Consider the following 24,401-nt stretch of genomic DNA (forward strand, 5'->3'; position numbering starts at 1 on the left):
AAATATTAACTCAATATCCAATACTATGTCTATTAATATATGAAGAATTCTTGGGATCAGTTTTAAAGTTTAAATATGTTAAACAAACAAAATGAAAAAGAATATTCTGTATTTTCTGGTTCATGCATTCCATTTTAATTGTCGATTTTTAATTCTAATAAATATTAGATATAAATATCCGGGATAGTAAGTAATCTTTGAAATAAGGGTTCGGTCGTGCATGAATTGATTCTTAAACCCGGGCCGGAAAATTTAATAGCTGGGCCATAAAATGGCTAAAGTTAGAAAGGGCCAAAAAATGGAAAATACTGCAAGTCCAGGTTTGATAAATGCCCAGCACATTGCACATATCGCATTCCTAACGATAGGGGTAAGCAAATTGCAAATTTTTGAAATGAATAAGATATTCCTTTACAAAAAAAACAAATAAAAATTAAGTTTACCCTATAAAGATAAAATAATCAACTTGAAATAACCTGCCAAATATATCAATAACAAATTAAGGGATTGTAAACAAAATAAAAGTAAATTAAAAATACTATATTTATAAGGATATATGGATCTGCATTTTGTTCTTAACATAATAAATAAATAAAGCGGGAGGAAAGGGGTGAAGGGGGGTCACTAGAAAATTTGCAATTTTTTTAAACAAAAAAATTGATACTCTTCTATCAGTGAAATAAGTAATTTAATAATGTCCATGAATGCCCTTTTGAGAATACTGGCAATGACTTAACACTAAGGCCTACAAAAATGAGAATCGAATAATTGTATTATTTGTATTCGAATCGAATAATTGTATTATTCATATATGAATCGAATAATTGTGTTATTCGTAAGAATCGATTATTATTCAATTCGGTTTGTCGAATATATGATTCGAAAATTAATTCTTTTTTCTTGTTTATAAAAAAAATCTCTTAAATTTTGCAAAAAAATTATGAATAGATGTGAATGCACATGATCTCATTATAAAATATAATACAGGAAAAAATATATTCATGCTGAGTCTGACTCCAACAATAGTCAGTTGATTTAAATAATTGGGCTATTATATTGGTAAAATTCGATAGGCCGAATTAACACAGCGTTTCATATTTATTTTTCAAAGATATTCTTTTGTATATCTTTTCTTTGATTTCTTAATAAATTTTGCTTCGTTCTTATTTTATATTCTTTGTTTAAGTAAACGGTGAATGAGGATAGTTTAGTTTTCAGCTTAAAATATCTTTAGGGGACTCGGGACTGATGTGAGCGCTGTTTTAGTCTATCTCTATTAAATCTATTCAAAAAAGAAATAGAAGCGAATACGTATAGTAAAATATTTGTTCTTTAAATATTAATAAAATTGAGCAATTATATTTCCATTCGTTTTTGAATAAGCCTAATCTCTATATGAGATATGTGATGAATCTGTCATTAGGTGCTGAGTTATCTGATAATTTAGGATTAGAAAACAGCTTTTTAAACTCGATTGATTTTACCTAAACTAGGTGGAAGCTAAGGCCTGATATGGGCAAATAATCATTTATATACGATGGTTATGGTCAGATAACAATATGTTTTTCCTGAATTTGATATTAAGCGCAGATTTCTCAGTCTGTAAAATCAAATTGATAGTAGCAATAGGCAGGGACCCGAACCGTAACGAATATCGATTCTGATAAAAATAGCTGTTTAGAAATTTGAATTCGTAAAAAATATCGTAAAACGCCATAATATAAAAGGATTTTTTTCGGCAGGCCACTGAAGATTTAGTCGAAATTTAGCCATTACCCAACTATAGTTTCCAATTTATAATGCAACTTTATATAAATATTTATTATATTGAGCGGTCAAATAAACTTTTTTTAAGGTAATACACATAATTTTTAATTGTTTTTCGGATATTTAGTATAAATAAATTACTTATTTTTACTATTCAAATTCATTTTTGATGGTTTATTTTTATTAGTGTTGTTAAATGGCTCGTTTTGAGCCGAATTTTAAAAACGGCTAACTCGATATTTCATCCAGAATACTATAACGCAAGCCTAAAGATTTTGGTTGCAGAAGGAACAAAGGTTTGGACATCTATTAGCGAAATCTCGAGGCTTATGCAATATTTTTCTGGCTAAAATATTGAGTTAGCCTTTTTTAAAAATCGGCTCAAACGTGCCGTTTAACAACACTAATTATTATGCTGTAATCTTCAATTTAAAAATTCTATTTTTTTTTCTTATAAATTACAAAAATTATATTATAAAATTTAATTTACTAATTCCAATTTTACCCCATTGTATAATAGCTTATAATATTCCATAAATGTACTCACGTTGTTTGTAATTTTGATTTGTGTTCACAGAAATTAAAATATTTTATTAATAATTGGTAGTTTTTAAGTCATATTCAACGTCTACATGAGATGGGAAGGGGAGCATTTTACTTCCAGATTTTTTTAAAAGGGATAGGAGGTGGGCATATGAGAGGGGCAGGCTAGTGTAGTAATGTACAAATATATTATAATATACTATTTATTCATTATGAATTATTATACTCGTCAATTAGATATGGTTATGATGATTATATATATTTATGATTTAATATAATATTGGGTGAGATTAACCACCTAACACCCTATCATCTATTATAATGTGATATCCGGATCATTATATATTTTTATTTCCTGCCTTTTATTTCTATGTGTTATATGGATGAATAAATATTATGTTTGCAGATATTATTCTATATATAATAGTTAGGATGGTAGAGTAAATTTATTGTAGGTTATTAATTAAATTTTTAGATGATATAAAGCAAAATATCCTGCTAGAAATTTATTTTAACTTTTATCATAGCATACAATCATTGTTATTGTTTTTCAAATAAAAATTATTTCTGGATATTCTGATATAATTAATTTAATTCATATTCCAAAAATCTTTCTTACTCACAATTTTTGATAGTTTGAAGTAGAGTATTTATAATTTATTAAATTCTTTTTAAATATATAGAGGAATTACCATTACGATTAATTTTTAATTAATAATGCATGAAGAATTTTTTTTAGGTAGGTAGAAATAGATTTTGTCATGTATACACTTTCATATTACACAACATTATAATTCCATTGTATTCAGTCCTATGCATTATTTTAAAATACTGAAACCTTCCAATATATTACAACTCTTGAGTTAATAAAAAAATTATTTCCTAATAAGGATATTTGAAAGACCAGTGGCGTCACTAGGGGGGGGGAGGAGAAGCAGGGGTCCGAGCCCCCTGAAAAATTTGAATAGCCCCCGGAAGCAAAATTTTTTTTTTAATGGCTCCTTAATATCCCCTTGAATTAAAATTAATTTTTTTTAATTGCCCCCTGAACGATTTCTTTTATAATTCTATTGAGTAATATATAGATTTAATTTTATTATTCAAAATTAATAAGACTATCTAAATTTTTATAAAATGAATACTATTTTAATTATTAGATTAGATTAGTACATATAAATTATATTTTTACTATGTCAGCTTCTTGCAATCCTATTCTGTGTTAAAAATATATCAATATCACTCACTAGATATTAATTTAGCATTAACAGTTGAAGCTATTGACTTTTATTATATAAATTATTTTATAGCCCTAATTAAATAAATATAATCATTTATTAATTGAAAATTAACAAATTTAATATTGTAATTAGCCGAGTTCAAAATCGCTAATCAATATTATTGATTTTTAAATTTAATTATCATGTGTCTTCCTAAAATTATTATCAAGGTCCAAATCCAAATAAGTATAAGAGATTTATTTATAAAAAGTACATATAGTTTATAATCCTCTATTATATATAATTATTTAAATAGGTAAAATGCCACTTTTACAGATGTATTTGACAGTTATATATTATATTACAGTTAATATTTTTAAAATTTTACTAATAAATGCTTTTGATAATAAATATAAGTAACAATTTGCATTCATTTATTTAAAACGCTATCTATTTATTTAAAATATTAAAAATTAAATATTTTATTTTTTATCCCACAATGGATGTAATAAATTAGATATCTTTTCTTCTCTTATTTTTACGTGTTTTTGGAAAGATATTTTTTCTTCTTTGAAAAACAGTTTTGAGTTAAATTTTTAATACGAGTATATTTTTGATATTATTACAAACTACTATTATTTTAAGATATAATATACCAACTAGAGATGGTGCGACAATAATATATAAAATCTTAATTGCTTTCATGATATCTCTCTGGTTCTTATTTTTATAGTTACAAAATGTTTCATTTCTATATGGCATCCTTGCCGTGTAAATAACTCAAGGCTTCAATATATTTGCATAATTTCTTCTAAAGATTTTTAGTGTTTTTGTCTTATCAATTTAAAAAAATAAATTCTGATATGGGTTACCATCGTGAGTGTCATGGCTATGACTGTAAATTAATCAGCATCTATTATTTGTATGGCTATATAATTAAGGTTATTACTACAGCTGCTGAGAGCATATGATTGCATATTTTAGATAAGCAATAATGGCCAACTGTGTAGTCGTTTATATATCATTAAAAAATGGAAGATAATCTTTTAGAAATTTAATATCTCACAATAATTTTCTCGATTACTTATCTAGCTTCCATCATGTCATCTAAGAGGAAGTGGTAACCACCATATAGTATTATGATTTGTATTGGCCATTTATATTCTTTTTTTCAAGAATTGATGATTTGGTAAGGCTAATAAATTTTTCCGTATTAGTCCATTCTATAAAACATTGTCTAAAATGGTAACAGAGAGTTATATTAGTTTCATGACCTTTTGCCAATGTAAATTGCTAATAATTATATAGCCTTATGTGGTACATTATCAATTGAGGCATATGTATGAATTAATTAACCTTTTTTATCACTTGTAATTCTTTAGACGCAAAATCTTTTTATATCAACAATCGAAAATATTTTATACTGTAATAAATAGATTTGTGTTAAAAAATATTATTTTTAGAAATATCTTGTATTTTAATTATTTATATGCTAGTTTATTTTGTATGCAAAATATAATAAATGACAAAATATGAAATTGAGAATAATTGTTTAGAGTTAGCAAATTAAAAAAAAATATAATATAATATAAAACCTTATCGAAGACCGGGCAAAAGCGGGCCAAAGGCCCGAAAATTAGGGGGTATGGGGGCCTCGCCCTCATTATTTTTTTTAGTTGAGCCCCAGGCTAGCTATGCCCCTGCGAAAGACGATAAAAAAAGTTAGTTATTTATAAAATAAGCGAACAAATCTCACCATATAATTTAATTTAAAGTTATCTTCTAGATTATGGACAAAATCTTGCTAAAATATAAAATAACAAAAAAATTTCATAACAATCATAATTTTCCAATAGCCAAATGATTGTTATATAAATTATCTGAGTATTTATTTGTTTTGATTTTTACTACATTTTCTAAATATTATATATACACTAACTATCTAATTGAATTTATAAATTTTTTAAAATTTTTAATATTGATTGCGCACTATTGTAAAATATAAGGAGTGACTAGAGGGCCTGAATCCTTGAAATCTCCCCTCTAAAGAAAAAAGAAACAATTTCTTTATTTTGATTGAATATTTATTTTCTAAATATTACAATAAAAAAATATTCAATTTAGTTTCAAAATATCAAGCCAATTGCCACGGAAAAAATTTTGACCTTCAAACCTGGTTCAATTTTTAGCCCCCACAAATGTTTCCGAAAATTTTTTCATGCCCCCAAATTTAAAAAAAAATTAGTTATTCAATTTTAATTCGCCATTAACAATTAAATCTAAATTACAAAACAATTCATATAAAAATTTTATTTACTAAATTTTTATTTATCCAAATATAGAAAAACAATAATATATATAAATATTAATTATAAAATATACATTCCCTCATTAACCATTAAATGAAGAAAAAAAATTATCAGCAAAAAGACACTGATGCTGGATAATTCGTGAATTCCTGTCTTTTCAAACTCTTTTTGGATATGGTAAGTAAGTCAATATTGGCGAGATTACTTAAACAATTAAAATAAATTATAGATATTGCAAGCTATTTCACTCCAGGGGCGTCACTAGACTTTACAGTCTCAGGGTGCTCAAAAAATTTTTTTTAAAATTATTTTCAAAATTACCTTCTTTATCTTATAGTTAACATTATTAAATTACCTATTTTTTTAGCTAACATTATCAAAATTACATTTGGTATAAAAATTTTGTCAAGACTTTAAATTTTTAAGGGGGGGTTCAAGTGCGCCCCCTCCCAGTAACGCTACTGCTTCATGCTTATCACACGATGATACCTAAACCTTAATTAGACCAATGCATGTCATTAAATATTAGAAGTCATATATTGTTACATGAAGAGTACAAATACTTTTTCAAAATATCTATTTTCCTAGTTTTAAGATATAAAAATTTTTTACCTATCACGCGATCAACGTTAATTATAGACCGATACGTAACAAATATGTAAGTAATAAATATAAAATTTATATGAGGACCATACACAAATGATGAGTATTCTTTTAAAATGCTAATTGCTTAGTGGAGTGTACTTGAACCGCTCTCAGAAACCGAGAGGTACTCAGTAAAGCACCTTACATTATAATTACATATTTTAACTAATTATTTTCAAATACTTAGAGAGAATTTGTTAATAATAGATATGTAACATACTTTTCATCTTTGAATTGCAGGGATGTGAACCCGGCAGCCCGGGTTCGGTTTAAAGTTAAAAAATAGATGGGTTCGGTTCAGGGAAATAATTTTGAACCCGGGTTGGTTCCGGGTTCAGCTCGGGTTTAAGAATTTTTGAATTGATAAAAAAAAATATTATATATTTAAATCATAATTAAAAAACTAGACATAAATTTGGTATAAAAAATAAATTTTTTATTTTTTTTATAGGCAAAATAGTTAAAAATACAAAGCAGTCAGATTTAAAAATTTTTATTTAGACGTATTTCTTTAAATTAACAATATCCAATATAATAATTTTTACTTTTTGCTCACTTTCATTTTCCTCTAACAAATAATCTTTGAGAATAAATTAAAAATAAATGGCGTAAATGAATTTAATTGTTTAAAATTTATTAACAATCCAATGGGAAAAATTGAGAATAAATTTTAAAAAATTTAAAGAGTAAATGAATCAAGTTGTTTAAAATTTATTAACACTTCATTTAATTGGAAATTTGAAAATATTATAAAATGTCAAGTTAATTATTAATATTTGTATTTACAATTATCTTATATTAATTTAAACAATACACTGAACCCGGGTTCAAATAAAATTCCTGAGTTCAGTTCAGGGTTTTGAAAATTTTATAAACGGGGTTCAAATTCGGTTCAGGTTCAAATATTTTTCTCAAAAACCTGGGTTTTCTTTTCCGGGTTTGGGTTCGAACCCTTGTTGGGTTGGGTGGTAAATAAGTGAAAGGACGGAGTTTATTAAAATGTTTAAATGTTAGGAAATAAAATGAGTGACAGCAAAATATTTTTTCCCCTAAGCATATTTCCAACAAATTATTATTAATTTCCATTGTCGTATTAATTTTATTTGCATAATAAAATATATTAAGAAAAATATTCGTAGATATAGCATTTACCAGATCCCGGATGCCATTTAATCGTTAATAAAAATCAAGGGGGAGGGTTCAACTATCGATGGGCCGGCATTTCAGGGATGAGGACAAGGGAACCATTTATCGCATAAATTTTAGTCGTCGTTCCATAGGCGTATCCAGGATTTTGCTAGGGGTGGAGAGTATAATTGGCGGGGTTTCCTCTATATATTTTATCAGAGTTTAGGTCCAATATTGTAGGTCTTTGGGTATATTATATTTTTTTAAAACTCTTCAAACCGTTTAGCATATAAAATCTTTTAGAATTATGTTAGTATCACATTATTTTAAATTTTATGTTTAAAACTTCTACATAAAGCAAAATGTAAATATACCTAAACCCCTTTATAAAATTCTAACATATATTCAGTATTTAATTTATTATAATTATAAACTATTTCATAAAATACTATTGATACTGTACAATTAAAATATTTTCAAGATCATCTTCTAACAAATTATTATTAGTAGCTGGCATCGACAAAGAATGAATATATCTAAAATGCTGACTGCCATTCACCAACCAAAATTAATTTAAAAACTTTCACGTCATGTAAAAGGTTCAAACCTGTTCATGGATCTTTTAGAGGGTTGATTCCGGTTCGAATAGCAAAGTTTTTTGTAATTCAAAATCAGTTCAGTAAAATAATAACGGTTTAACAGTTCGATATGGATCCCTGGCCACAAGTATTCAATTAATTTTGCCATAATTAGGTTTGAGCTAAGAGCGAGAGCGGATGTGATATAGATTTAAATTAATATCTTGCTGAATTTGATATTCTTCACAGTTCTCTATCGACAAACTCAAACTGATCGTTTAGAACTGTGAAACTATAACTATATAATTCATTTTATTTAAGCTTGGTATGAGTTAAGGATGAGGTGCACAGGCATGAGTTATCAGTTTGATTTGGATTGACTGATATCACTGTATAGGCTTGGCTAGGGTTACTCAAAAGTATGAGATGTTCAGCGTATTCGTCATATCAAGATTTATTTTGAATTAGCTTACTTCCTATCTGAACAAATGCTTCCTCTAAGCATGCCCTAATGATAAGAGTTAGTAACGTGACAAACAATTTCTTTATATTATATCATTTTTTCTTAGTTTCAATTAAACTTAGTTTCAATTAAATTACTGTTAGAAATTAGATTTAAATATATTTTATTTATTGTTGATAAGTTCATAGTTTGAATTTATTTTGATTATTCAAATAGTATAATATAATAAAACAGATATAAATTACAAAATTAATATGAGCAATTTATGATTTGTATATTGTTAAAAATAATAAATCTCTTTACAAAAAAAAATCTAAGTTTCATTTTATAAATTTTAGAAAATTCGGGATAAATATTTTTCATTATAATAAATGCATATCTTTTTCCCATCATTTAAAGATGAATAAAACATTCATTCATTTTTTTATCACAATATTATAAATTTAATATGGAAAATAATTTTAATAAATTTAAGATAATTTCAAAATGTATAATATATTTTTTGATTCCGTTAGTATGATTTAAGTGTGTATCGTAGTGGATATATAAGGAAAAATTCTAACTAATCGTCATATTATATAACATTTTCGTTTTAGGGAAAAGGAGGTAAGGGGGGTGTTTTTCAACTGGGAGGAGGGGCGGTTTGGTAATACGGCGAATAAAAGAACGGTGATATTGGAAATTGAAAGGTTTCGCGCGAAAATTTTGCATTATTGTTGTAGGCGCTATTCAATTCGTGAATGCTCAAGGAAGAACTAATGTTCTCGTGTAAATGAGAGTTGCCGGAGAAAAGTGGAGGAGGAAAGAAAAAATGATGGGGGGTTATAAGTGGACTAAGGACGGAGGGGTTGTTATTACGAGGTGAATAGAAGGCGTTGAGCAATGAGTCCTCGTAGCTTTTCTTAAATCTCTTGTTATTGGGAGATGGGCTGTTTTCTTGTCGAAAGGTTTCTTGGGAATTTTGAAGGGGAGAAGAAAGAGGATGAGCGGATGAAACGGAAGGAATAGTGTGGATGGAGTTAGGCAGGGATTCGGGGGTGTTACTGTCATGGATAAATGAGGCATCATGATTTAAGTAGGAAGAAATAAGGTGGGGGCCGCTATTTTCGATTGAATTCGGGTTTTTGAATTTAAAACAATCGTTGTTGATATCTGGAAAATTTGTGAGATCATGTTCATTAGAATTGTTGCTTGTAGTAAGCTCTTTCGATATGGGCGATATAATTGAAGTGACTTTACTACTTAAGTCGCTATTGACCATTATATACGAATCATTGATGTTATTCTTATTCTCACTTTTATTATTATTATCGATTATGGGAAAGTGTAAAGGAGATCTTAAGGTTAGAACGGGGGTTTGCAAAGATGCAGCGGCTGATGATTTACTATGCGAATTACCATTGTTGTTGGCCGAAAAGGGTGTATTTATGAGAAAATAGTTGTTAAAGGGAGTAATGGGAGGTATAAAATTATTGTAACCGAAAAAAGGACTGTAAGCTAAATGATTGTTCTGATGGTAATTGGGATTAGTGATTTGATTCTTTGACAAGGAGAGAGGGGCTGGTTTATGTTTGTTCTTAATTTTTAAGGCCACCGCTTTTTTAATCGTGTTGCTATAGTTTTGAGCGTTATTCGCGTGTGAAGTTGAATGATAAGAGGGAAGGACCTCAGCGACTGAAAGCTTTGTTTGGGAAAAAGTATTGGGCTCAGATTTACCCAGAATATTTAAATCCTGATTCGATTTTGGGGAAGAAGGGTCATCGTGAGCCTTATTTAGTAAATTGGCAGTCGAATTATCTTTATTGGCTGTGTTTAAAGTATCATTTTCGATAATTGAATCACAATCTACAAAATCATTATAATGTTGCTTATTACACGTATCATAATTAGTGGTAACTATCGCGTTTTCCGCGGAGACATCACTACTATTTAGGCCGTGTTTCTTAATGCACTCAGTATCACGATTTAGGCTAGGTTTCATAACTGAATTGGATTCTTTATTATTAGCACCAAGGGAGTTTTTATTGCTTTCCGAAAAATCTTCCTTTTCGCATTTTTCATTAAACGAAATAGGAGGGAAATCGAAAAATGATTGTCTTTTATCGCTAGAGACCAAATTAGAAGAACCATAACTGTTATTATTGTAAGCTGGAAAATGAAAAGGAGAATTAAGCATAAGGGGTGAAAAAAGGGGGGATGCTAAGTACATGTTAAGAGGCGTATGGGGGAAAGTATTTTGGTGTGGGTGTGGTGGCGGGGCTGACCCGTTAAAATAGTAATAATAGTGGTTGCTGTTTGTTATGTTATTCGTGTTGTGTACGTTATTAAAGTTTGTTGCGTTGTAGACACAATTATTTTTGTATTTAGCCATCGTGTCTTTCACTCCGTTACCATTTGAAGACGGGTTATAAGAATGGGCATAGGGTCCGTTATTCGTTGAAAGATTGTAATCGGATATGTTGTTGCTAGATTGGTGATAATGTTGAAGGTAGGATTGGTTGAATTGAAAGTTCTGTTTGGCGGCCGCAGCAAAGTAGTAAGGAGAGAGCGCGTTTTCGTAAAATTTATAATAATTGAAGTTAGCTGTTGTTTTATCAAAGCGAAAAGCTTGAGGTGATTCATTCGGGTCTCCTAAATTGCCGTGATTGGGGATGTTATTGTAGTGAAAACCATTTTGGGGTTGATGATTATTTTGATGAGTGTTGGAGGAATGAGAGTTGTAACTATTCATGATGGGGGTTATCGTAGTCTTTGCGATTTGTTGGGAAGGTTTTGTAGTGATAGTTTCATCGGTTTGACATTCCATTTTAATAGATTGGTTATTAATGATTTGGCTTTTTGTTTCATCATCGTCGCGGAAATCGTAATAATCCAATATACCGCTCGCATTGATACCTTGTTGTATTACACGGTGAGAATGCCCGCTTTAAAATAAATAATCGTTATTTAATGAATTGCATATTAAAAAATGTTATATTCATTTCTTATATTTTTTTTCTTAAACAGACAGGTTTTCTTGTATATTGAATTGAAAATCATTTTACTGATTGTGTAAACTAAGTGTCCAGTAAAAAATTAATTAATTTTTTAAAAATTAATAGAAAAGTCATAAAATAAAATAAAAATAAATCAAAAATTATTTATATAAAAAAAATTCTTTAATATCGGGAATTTTTTTAAAAAAACTATGATTACTTGATCATATTTTGCCGTCCTTGTTTTTTAGACAAGATTCCAGATTTGAGGGGAGGCATTTGGTCATAACTAACTTGCGTGGCTAAATGAGATTGAAACACTTTGGACGAAATGACCATCATCTTCGTATCTGGTTGGCCATTAGGAGTAACGTGGCCACTGATTCCGTTGATATAATGGTGGGATATTTTTTTGAACTTCTTTTCGATACGCTTGTAGTTGCTGTTTATTTGGTTGTGGGCTGATTTAATTTTCACATGTTTTATGCCATTTTTAACGTTCGTATTGTGTTCCTTACCGTTGCGAACGCTTTCTGCCCCATTAACATCACCCGCGACCATAATATTGTTATCACTAGTGGAATCAGTTTTACAAATTAATTGCGTATCGTGGTTAGGTGTTGTATTCCGAGTATCATTGTTTAGATTAGAGCCGGAACGAAATTTTGCGTTAAAGGCGTTGAAGTAGTGATAATAATATTCCAGCGAATGATTGTAACCAACTACCCCGTTATTATGATGGCTCATGATATTCTGGTGGGACTCCTTGAAGTTATTAAGCGCATGCGCAGAGGGAGGAGGTATGTTAACGAAACGATACACGTATTTTTTACCCAGAACTTTTTTTATAATGTGTTTGTCGTAGTAGTATCTCAAGGCGCGGGAAAGTTTGTCGTAATTCATGTTACGTTTATTCTTACGCAGACCCCAGAGTTTGGCGACCTCTTCTGAATTTATCAACTTGAATTCGCCTTTTTTTTAAAAAAATAAAAAATTCATTTTGATTCTATAATTGGAAACCTGGGTTCAATGAGACAAAAATTCCACCAGTTTCAGTCGGGTCCAAGTTGAAATTTATTTATAAAAAATGAATTCGGTCCCAACTTTGTTCGAAACTAATTTTTTCACAACCCGTACCAAACCCAAATAATAAACTTCTTATAAACATAGATCTTGTTTTTAAATAAAAGAATAAATATAAAATAAAAATATTTTTAGCAAGTAGTGTTTTACAAGTTATAGTGTTATTTTTTCATAAACATTATGTTGTTTTTTTAATTTATATTTTATTTCTAAATCTGAGGTGTAAATCCTAAGCTAAGAAAAATAATTTAAAGGATTTAAAGAAAAATTCTTTTGACGATACTTTGTAAATAAAAAATTATAACTTTCCAAAAATATAGCAATTACCTTGTGTTAAGAATGTATGACATGATTCTAAACTCAAAATGTATAAAACGTAAAATGTATATTTCTGAAATAACAGTTGTATATCATTTAAAATTTGTGAATTAATTATTTTAAACTTTATATTACTTCAAACTTACAAAATAAGACATTAAAAAAATCTTACTTTACAGACCTGATAATGATATATTTTGAGGTTAAAATGATACTTTGCAAATATAGGACAGAATAACCCTACAAATAATTTCACTCAATTAGCCAGATATTTAAAACGCTAAAATAGAGAAACATTTTTTTAAAAAACATAATATTTTTGAGACGGGAAAATGAAAATTCTAAAATAGGGATTTTATAAAACGGTTAAATTTTAAAAGCATTTTTAAAACAAAAAAAACAATATAAAATGTATAATTTCTTGGCTAAAAATATACCTTGCTTATCAGTCCAAGCGATGATTTCTACATATCTATTATCAAAAAGAAGTTCCAATAAAAATTGCCACAATGTGATTAATGGATCCATCGCCATATTAAGTCATCATGGAGGTTAACACTATAATACAAAAAGAAAAAAAAATTAATATAATTATATAAATTAAGTTTGAATTACAATATATAAGAGATGAGCACCGATCCCTAAGCCAAGAACAATAACTGACCTTTTTAGCCATATACCAAATAACACCACCTGGTAACAATATAATAAATTTATTTAATGTAAAAAAACTTTTTAATTTTTATAGGTTACGTATGTCCAAACTAGCTAAATTATTTATTTTACAAAATTTACTGGTAAATAACCCAAACTCTCTAATAGAATGAGTTTAAAAAAGCTTCATTCATCTAAAATTTGAAAACACGATAATCGGGGTTAGTAAACGGTTGTATCTTAATGCGTTAATCAAGTGTATCTGATTTTGCATTCTGGAAACATACTAATAGTTTTAATTCTTAATGCATATATCTAATGTTGGAAAATCGTTCCATTTGAATCAATTTTTAAAAACGGCTACCTCATCATTTTATCTAGAAAAATATTACGCAAGCCTGAAGATTTTGTTCATAGATGGTACCAGGTTTGAAAACTTGGCGAAATTTCGAGGCTTGGGCAATATTTTGTTGGCTGAAATATATAGTAAACAGCTTTTAAAAATCGACTCAAATGGAGAGATTTAGCATTACTACATATTTACTCAACTTATATACTTTTTAATAGTATAACATCTATAATTTAAATATATACTAACATAAGTCATTTAAATATATTATAAATATCAGTTAGTTTATAATCATGAATCAAATCACTTATTTATATAATAAAATTAGTCCATTTACATAATAAGGAACAAATATATTATGAAATTTGAAATAAATTTTTTACAAATTAAGACGCCATTTTATCGGATCGGAAAATTTTATAAAATTAGGATAACCGATATTTTAAAAAATATGAAATATAAAAAAGTATTGGAATATGGAATCCATTTTACATATTAAATCTTTAAACTGGAGACGTTTTTAAATTTTAAAAATCTGATTTGACCGGAAATGCATTCAAGCACGTATAGTTACACACTATGAATTTCAAGCAATTTTGCAATGATTTTTAAAATATTTGTAGATTTAATACACAAATGTTTAAGGCGAAAGTTGTCTGAAATTTATAAGGTAAGTGCACATGCTGAATATATTTCAGGTTAAATCAAACTTTAAAAATCACCCCCGGTAAATAATTTAAAATCAAAAGATTCAGAATACCCCGGGCCTAAAATTTTCTTAAAACTAAATATTTTATATAGCGATTATTAGCTATAAAGATAAATATATATCCTACAAAGCCGAAAATTTTTTTTTTGAAAAAATCCGAACCGGGATGTGCAGATGATACCTCTACAGGTCCTATGATAAAAATATTGAATGATTAATATTTTTATAAAAGGTGTCGAGTGCATCGCTGATATTTTGGAATAATTAATCAGGTAATAAAATATATAATCAATCAGTCAATAAAAAAAATGGTTTTCGCTCTTATGTATTGTTATAGCTTGTTTACAAGGGAAAATATTATAAATTATATACCAAAAAATGCTACCATTGAATTTAAATTGATTTCATTTAAAGTTTGAAAATCATTTGATATTTTATACCTGTTTAAGTTTATAATTATTGTATAGATCAAATTTGTTTTGAAACATTTTAGGTTCAAATTAGCTATAAAAATAATAATTTTGTTTTAGTATTTATTATAATCAACATGAGGTCAAATATATTTTTTGAACGTTTTAAATTTATTAATGTAAATAATTTTTACAAATGTAGCCAATTAAAAAACTATGAGCTATAAAGAGATCGCTGCATATCCTATAAGCTTATTCTGCTTAATTTTTTTATTTAGAATAGATAGGCAAAAAAGAGTAGATGGATTTATTAGCTTATTAATGATTAATTTTTCCTAATATTATATTTATTTTAACCTATTTATTATAAGGGTTTCACATTCAGGTATAGGTCTGAATTTGCATTTTTTAAAACCCCAGAATTAATAAAATTTATGACTCTCTCAACAAAAAAAATTACAGGCCAAAGAACTTGTTCAAAAATATTTTACAGGAGGAAAAAAAAAACTCACCAAGGGTTTCACTTTCAGGTATAGGTCTGAATTTTGCATTTTTTAAAACCCCAGAATTAATAAAATTTATGACTCTCTCAACAAAAAAAATTACAGGCCAAAGAACTTGTTCAAAAATATTTTACAGGAGGAAAAAAAATACGCACCGCCTGGTTTACTAAAATACGGGCCTGCTCAGGCTGACTATCCGCTTTACACCCCCTAGACCACTGACCCCCTAAATTATTTAATCCTCTACCTTATGAAAATTTTTCCAAATACATAAAATGATGACATTTCATACACTTAAATGTATATCAGTACAAATCAGCTGGTGACGCCATCTTAATTCTATTCAATTATTAAAATTTCATGAAAACCTTAATTTTTAAATCCTTTTATAATAAAAAAAATAATATGAGGAACCAAAATGGTGTGTCGACGCTTTCAAATACATTTCAATGAATGGACTGTCAGTCTAGGCAAGTATTATATGGCATCGCCCCCTACCCCTCTTCCGACTTAGCAAAAAAATCAAGATTTTCGGCCGACCCCTTTCAATTTTGATAAAAAGTTGTAGTTATATATGTTTCCATTAGATTATAAACAAAATTTTAGCGCATTAGCAACAATATTAGCTGAGATAATCGGGGTTAAAGGTCCAAAAAACGCCTTTTTTTCCTTTTTACTGATGTTAAATAATTAGTTTTTAATTTAAAACTAAATATGATCAAATATTGAATATAATATCAATAGCTAAGTTAATAATTGATAATTATGGCGAAAACATCAAAAATAATTTTTTTTAAAATATGGGTCATCTTATGGTCAGTTGAAAACTTGAAATTAATATTTCGAAATGTATATGATCTCCGATTTTTAATTTTTTTAAGAAATATTATCCGTTTACTATTTTTTTAATAATTTCTTTAACAATTAGCATGGCTGAATATTTACTTTAAAAAATATTGCGATTTTTATACTTTAAAAAATAGAGGGCGCTATATATAATAGTTTTAATATGTTAAAATTCATTTTTTTTATTGATTAAAAATATTTTAATGTATAATATATCATAAAATTCGATTATATAACTTTGTAAACCTTATTCCCCTGAGATATTCGCAGGATAAAAAATTTTAATAATTTTTTTAATATTTCAATGTAAATTAAAATAATTAAAAAATCGGACTAGCACACGAACAAAAAAGCAGGATTAAAGGGGTGCAGAAAAATTATTAAGGGAAAAATCGAAAATCACATTAGTTACCAGGCCTACCCCCAACCCCCTATCCACCCCCCCCCAAGACTAAGTCATACCCATCAAGACCAAAAATGTTATGAAATTGTCATTATCTTACATTATTAAAATAACTAGAGATTTCAAAGATTTTGAAAAATTTTTTAAGCAACAAAAATAACAAAATTATAGTTCTGATGAAATAAGCCGACTCATGCCTGGAATAAAAGATTGTGTATCTGTTAAAGGCGAGAAAGAATCAGCAAAGATTTATATTAAATAATCTTAAAGAAATATTCAAGATGTTTAAGGAAGAATACCCAAGTATATCAATTGGATTCTCTAAATTTGCCGAACTTAGACCAAAAAACTGAATTTTAGTTCAGAATGTGAAATTAATGACAAATGTAATAGCTGAATTTACAGCAGGAGAAGATTACTATATAATTTCTTATAACAATCTTTTGGCGCAAATTATTTGTAATCTATCTCAGCCAAAATGTTATTTAACAAATTGTGATCAATGCCCTGGTATAGAATCTCTTATGGGCCAATTATACGAATTGTTTCAGAGAAATCGTATAGAATATGTCACGTTTAAACAATGGATCACGGTGGATAGAGCAAATCTTGAAACTATTATAAAGTCCATTGATGGTTTCATCGAATATCTATTATAAAAAGTTCAAATTTTACTGCGTCACTCGTTTATAGCTAAACACAAAGTTTATTTTTGAAGAATTCCAAAGAAAATTTAAAAGATGAGGAATTTTTAACAATTCTAGATTATTCTGAGAATTATTCCTTCATTTTACAAGATGAAGTTCAGGGATTTCATTGGAACAATGTGCAGGCCACTATACATCCATTTGTAGCATATTATAAATCTGGAGAAGAATTAAAAAATATAAATTTTGTTATTTTGTCCGAATCATTAAGCCATAATACTAGTGCAGTCCACCTTTATCAAAAAAAATTCATTAAATTCTTAACAGCCAAATTTAATTCTAAACTAGAAAAAATAATATATTTTTCGGATGAAGCCGCGTCTCAATACAAGAATCGCAAAAATTTTCTGAACATATGCCTTCATAAATACGATTTTAATATTCCTGCCGAATGGCATTTCTTTGTCACTGCTCACGGCAAAAATGCATGTGACGGTATCGGAGGAACTGTCAAAAGATTAGTTGCCAGAGCTAGTCTTCAAAGGCCAAATAAAAATCTCCCCCATTAGAATTATATAATTATGCTAAAGAAAATATTAATATTCAATTTGAATATGTATCCAATCAAGAATATATCGAAGAGGAATTAGCCCTTCGTAAAAGATTTAATTCTGCACTGCCCATATATGTGACCCAAAAAATTGACGGGATTATTCCCATTGATCAAAATAAACTAAAAACCAAAATATATTCTAATTCCAAAAAATATAATATAAAACAAGTTTCGTTTTTAAATGAGAAAATTATATTTTAAAATATTAATGAATATATAACATGTGTATATGATAAATGGTGGTTAGGATATATAATCGATAAAATTGATACAAATGAAGAAGAAAACGATTTTTACACCCTTGTGGACCTTCAGCCTCATTTAATTTCCTCTGAAAGATAATATTTTAGTGTTGCCTAAATCTCATATTCTCTCGCTGGTCAATCCTTCTACTCCCACCAGTCGAACATATATATTATCTCCTGAAGAATCTCACAAGCTAGCCAGGCTTTGTATTCCTTTAGATGAAGTAAGATTTAATTAATTTATAAACTATCTTAATTAGGCAAAATTTGTGAAGATTTTAAAAATTTATGACCTGAATTACCAATAATATATATAATGCACATTGTAATCGATTTAGTATGATATATATACATTAAAATATTTTTAATCAATAAAAAAAAAAAATTTAACATATTAAAACTATTATATATAGCGCCATCTATTTTTTAAAGTATAATAATCGCAATATTTTTTTAAATAAATACCCAGCCATACTAATTGTCGAATAAATTATTAAAAAAATAGTAAACGGATGATAATTCTTAAAAAAATTAAAAATCGGAGATCATATAAATTTCGAAATATTAATTTCAAGTTTTCAAGTGACCATAAGATGACCCATATTTTATCAAAAATTAATTTTGATGTTTTCGCCATAATCATCAATTATTAACTTGGCTATTGATATTAGATTCAATATTTGATCATATTTAGTTTTAAATAAAAAACTAATTATTTAACATCAGTAAAAAGCAAAAAAGACGTTTTTTGGACCTTTAACCCCGAATATCTCCGCTAATATATTTTCTAATGCGCTAAAATTTTGTTTATAATCTAATGGGAACATATATAACCAGCCTACGAATTTTTATCGAAATCGAAAGGGCCGCCCTCCCCCTCCCACAAAAATTAATTTTTATCTAATTAAATTGAAACTCCAAATAATTATTATTACAATTAAATAAAGTATTGCAAATAAGAAAATAAACGTATTGCAAATAAAGAAAATAAACATATTGCAAAAATAGGTAAATATATCAAAGACCAGCTGGCGCGACCCTAAGCCCGCGTACAAGGTCCGGGCACCCATCCGGACCTTCTAACTCCTTTATAGGTATAAACGACACCCTTTACTTGCCAAAATGTCATATCATAACATTAGCTTCACCGTTAACTACTGCCGGCTGTAGTCATTGTTGTCACAAGAAAGTAAATGCGCAACCGAAAAATTAGAATCTTTGAAAAGTGAGTTTTAAATTAATATTATATCAATTATTTTTAATATTTAAAGCGCCATATATGAAATCCACAAGATTCTAATTCATATTCAAGAACTCTAAACTTGGTTGAACATATTTTATTTATATTCATTAAATATTTATTATATGGACAAATAATTTTATAATAAATAATGTAATTAATTAAATTTCTTTTATAGATATACAATTTCTATAATTGATTGAAACACTCATTTATTGATATTTTCAGAAACTGATTAATATATAATTTTATACAAAGATGCCCTCTTTCGGAAAAATATTTATACACTTTTCTAATTATTTTTATCGATTTTGAATGAAGCTGGCGGAAGGGCCTCCTTTGATCGTAAGATGGTATGGTTCATTTTAGGTCAAAATGAACGATTTTTTCATTCATATGCATTTATTTAATCTTAATTATTCTATAAGCATTATCATATCCAAGCAAGCAATTTTTAATATAATCTACATTTTTTATCCAGGAAATTTTCTATTCATAAATATATCAGATACTTCTAATCAATTTCTAAACAATATTTAAGATAATTATTTCAATCAAGCAATTCTTATATCAGATGATATGCAATTTTTATATCAGATTATTTCCAATTCTTATATAAAATGCAAGCAATTTGAATATATCAGACATTGTTTTAATTATATTATGTAATTTATGTAGCAATATATTATATATTTTAAAGCTATACATATTAATAAAATTTAATTAGCAAATTTGATATACAATTTCTTAATATAACTGAACTTTATAAATATGATTACTTAAGATTAATTTTAATGACTAAGAATATTTCTTATGCATTTTCTCAATATAAAAGAATTCACTTATGCAATTTCTTAATATAACTTATAAATAAAATTAATTGGTAATTGAGTCATAAAATTTTATTTTATTTATAAATTTGTCTATAATTTTTAAATTATTTTGATCTTTTGTTATATATTTATTATTGGTTTTCTTTAAGCTCATCCCCATGTCTAGTTGAACCTTCTTTAATTTAGTATTTCTGTGATCATTTTGGATCAATTTTATAAAAGCATATATATATTTGGATCTACTGAGTACGTTAGTATTCTGATCTGTACAAGATATACATTGAGAATCTTTACCTAAATTAATGTAAGTAATCTAGATAAATTTAGTATTAAATATACTTTCAGCAGATGATTTTGTGTCACTTCAAAACTACCTACTAGCTTACCTCTGCCTTTACAATCTCTCCTTCGGCAGCGGTAATATATTGTAGGCTCAGCTATTCTATGTATGGTATATTGAAAAAGGTTATAGCAGAGTATATCCTTACCTTTATTAGATTTGATATATTTTATTGGGTTGTCTAAAAAATATTTTTTTAAAAATCAAATTAAATTTAATATAATATATCATACTTTGCAATGATTCATTTCTTCTTTTAACAAATAGTCTTATATAATCAGCTAGTATTAAGCATAATGTTTTTAAGTGATTTTAATTTAACGCGATGAAATAGACATATCAGAAAAAAATGGACCAAATTTACGATCAAATGACTTTACGATCATAGTTAGGCAAATCAAGTTGGCTACGTCCCAGACCGATTTTTTAAATAAACATTGAAGGTCGTATTATTTCCAAAAATTCGTTTTTAATTCTTATATATTAAAAAAAATAGCCGGAAATTGGAAAAATAAAAAAAAAGGTTGATCTAAAAGTATAGATTTTGTACATAATTTTGATATTAAATTTACAATTATGTAGTTTTTAAGGTATGCGTAATTGAACGAAGGCAGATAATAGTTAAAATAAGTTATTTTTGCTACTTTGAACCCTAATATCTCCAAGAATATAGTCACAATGCTAAAATTTTGGCTTTTCTTAATTACACAAACCTTTCTTTGCTTACCATATTTTAAAAAATCGAAGGGGGTCGATCGAAAATCTCTTTTTTTGCTCATTTGACATGGAATGGCCCCTAACTATATACCTCTTTATAGTGTGTATGAGCGTTGCAACGCTCCGTTTTAAAATCTAATAATGCATTTTAAATGGTATTGTGCTAATTGGACTTTTTTACGGCAAGCGTTAAAAAAAAGCAATCTGGTTTGATTTTTATTGTGCTTTTTTATTCTTGCGGGAAAATTTTAAATGGATACAAAATTGTAAGTATAAATTTATCTCATATATTAATTGATATTATAACATTTAAAATATATAAATTGATATTTATATAATTTTAGAATATATTAAATGATATTTTATATAATTTATTCATTTACATTTATATAATTTTAGAATATATTAATTGATATTATTATCATTTTAGAATTTGGGATGATAAAGTTAGAAAAACATTTTGTAACCTGTTGGAGATGAATGATATGGTCTGGAACCAGCAAAATCCAGACCATAAAAACTCGATCTTAGTGTTAGATGGTTTAACTAACATTAGTTTAAGGTAAATATATATAAACAATAATAATAAATTATATTTTTATTAGCATGGAGAAAGAATTCCCACAGCATAATACAACTGTATCATGCTTAAAGAAAAGGTTAAAAAACTTTAGAGATCAACTCAACAAGATAAAAATGGGGAAGTCCTCTGGTTCGGCAGGCACAAAATTATCATACAGATGGTATGATTATATTAAATTCATGGAGTCCTCTATAAAAGATAGGAAAACTACTGATAGTTTCAATCTAAAAGAAAATATACCTAAGGCCAGTGGGTCAAAAGTAAATAGTCTTGTGAAGGAAAGACTTTTGGCTCTTTTGGAAAAGGTGCCATCCGAGAGCCAGTAAAATATATATTTTTATCTATAAATTTAATATAATTTTAGATTGTATCTACTATCAATGGAAGCAGGCTTGGAAAGCATGAATCATTCTAATAGATACTTTTTCAAAAGTGAAACATCAAGATTGTATTATACTTTGATGTTGCAATCAAAGGATCAAATTACTGCTGAATCATCACCTACTTCAACAGAAACACATTCAAATGATATACCTTTATCTTTATTCAATAATATTATATCTTAATTATTTTTGTAAATATTTTTATTTGTATATATATATATATATATATATAATAAAGTAATATTCCATATTATAGTGTCCATTTTTGAATAATATATAAACTAAAATTTGGGAGAAGTGTACAATTAAGATTTAGTAGTGTGGTGTATATATATATTATAAATTTTGAAACAATAATTATTTAGAGATCAAAATTTGAAACCTTTCTAGGATTTTAATTCATTGACATATATTTTTTTAATCTAAAAAATACCATTATATTCTAAAAAGATTACAAGCTAGGATAAGTATAAACCTAATGTATCCTTGCATTTTTTTAACCATAATTTAGCCAATATTATCTTTAGAATATGTAAAAAGAATAATAGTGTTTAATTTTTTAAGATATTGACTTTTTATATAGATAACTTTTATGGTTTATTGAGCCAATATTTTATTTTGACATCAACTTATGTGAATATAATATAAAAAATTAAATGAAATGAAATAAAATTGGATTATATTATTTTAATAAGACATTTAATACTCTCTTACATGTTCTAGTGAACTTTTTATTCTTAAAGAAAGAAAAATATAATTAATATTTGCATTATTTGTTAATCTATTTATTTTTATATAATAGATATCTTATTCTAATTAAGGTGAATATATATAAATAAACAGGGGCCCCTACAACCGGGGGGGGGGGGGTCCGAAGCAACTGCTTAAGTAAATTTGAGTGGGGGTACTTTTTTTACATCAATCATGATCATGTGATTTCTGGTTTATAAATGTAATAATAAGCCCCCCCCCCCACCACACTTAATTTAATATATTGACGGAAATTTTGGTCGATGTTTAGTAAATTTGTTATCCGAGATTTCTTGTCATAAATTATTTTCCCAATTTTAAAATATGCCTAAAAATATTAACCAAAAAAAATACAAATGCCTAATGAAAAATTGCAAATCGCATAATATAAGAGATGATAAATGGATAGATCACATTAAAAAAAGACAAGAAAGAATGTGTAGATAATAACCGTTCTATTATAAGAATTATAATAAGATGTTTAGATTATTTAATATCTCGTAACCAAGCCTTCTGGGGGAACAAGCAACAAGAAGGCAATATGATGGCCCTTATTAAGCTTATTGCAGATTCTGAACCTATACTAAAAATATATATATAGCAAAATGAAGAAAGAAAAAAGGATAAAAAAAATAAGGGATTAAAAACGAAATTATATTCAAACCTATTATCATATAATAACATAAACATTCTCATTGAAACCATGAAAAATATGGTTATAAAAAAATTCAAAATGAGATTACATTTAACAGGTGCTTTTTAATCATAGTTGATGGCACATACGATGTTTCGAAATCAGAAGCAATAGCTTTGATAGTAAGATATGTTGAAAATAGTGAGACGCCGAAGCCTGTTGAAAAACTGATTGGCATATATTGTACGGGAAATACCACAGGTCTCGATATAAATAATAATATAATATCCAAACTTGGCTCGATGAATTTACCCCTTGAATATCTAGTAGGGCAAAGTTATCATGGTGCCTCAAACATGAGTGGAAGAATCAATGGTGTGCAAGCCTTGACTAGAGCAGATGCGCCAAAGGCAGCTTTTATTTGGTGTTATTGTCATCGATTAAATTTAATCGTTGTTCAATTATGCCAATCAATTAAAGAACTTCGAAATGTTCTAGGAATACTAGATGAGATTT

The 24,401-nt window shown here is 27.4% G+C and overlaps 1 protein-coding gene across 2 annotated transcripts in view; it reads right to left on the reverse strand.

Annotated features, from left to right (window-relative positions):
* Positions 1-8,918: 8,918 nt before the first annotated feature.
* LOC135923873 (probable cyclin-dependent serine/threonine-protein kinase DDB_G0292550) overlaps positions 8,919-24,401 on the reverse strand; it is a 32,943-nt gene continuing 17,460 nt past the window's right edge. The window contains exons 2-5 of one of the 2 annotated variants that reach the window (XM_065458857.1): positions 13,642-13,719; positions 13,464-13,584; positions 11,846-12,596; positions 8,919-11,574 (exon numbers count right to left, since the gene is read on the reverse strand). In XM_065458857.1, the coding sequence (XP_065314929.1) occupies positions 9,273-11,574; positions 11,846-12,596; positions 13,464-13,560 (3,150 nt within the window). In that variant the 5' untranslated portion in view covers positions 13,561-13,584; positions 13,642-13,719 and the 3' untranslated portion in view covers positions 8,919-9,272. The remainder of the gene's footprint in view (positions 11,575-11,845; positions 12,597-13,463; positions 13,585-13,641; positions 13,720-24,401) is intronic. The other variant, XM_065458856.1, reaches the window with a different exon arrangement.

Source organism: Gordionus sp. m RMFG-2023, chromosome 2, assembly GCF_954871325.1.
Source record: "Gordionus sp. m RMFG-2023 chromosome 2, tfGorSpeb1-WG-v2, whole genome shotgun sequence".
Taxonomy (NCBI): Eukaryota; Metazoa; Nematomorpha; class Gordioida; order Chordodea; family Parachordodidae; genus Gordionus; species Gordionus sp. m RMFG-2023.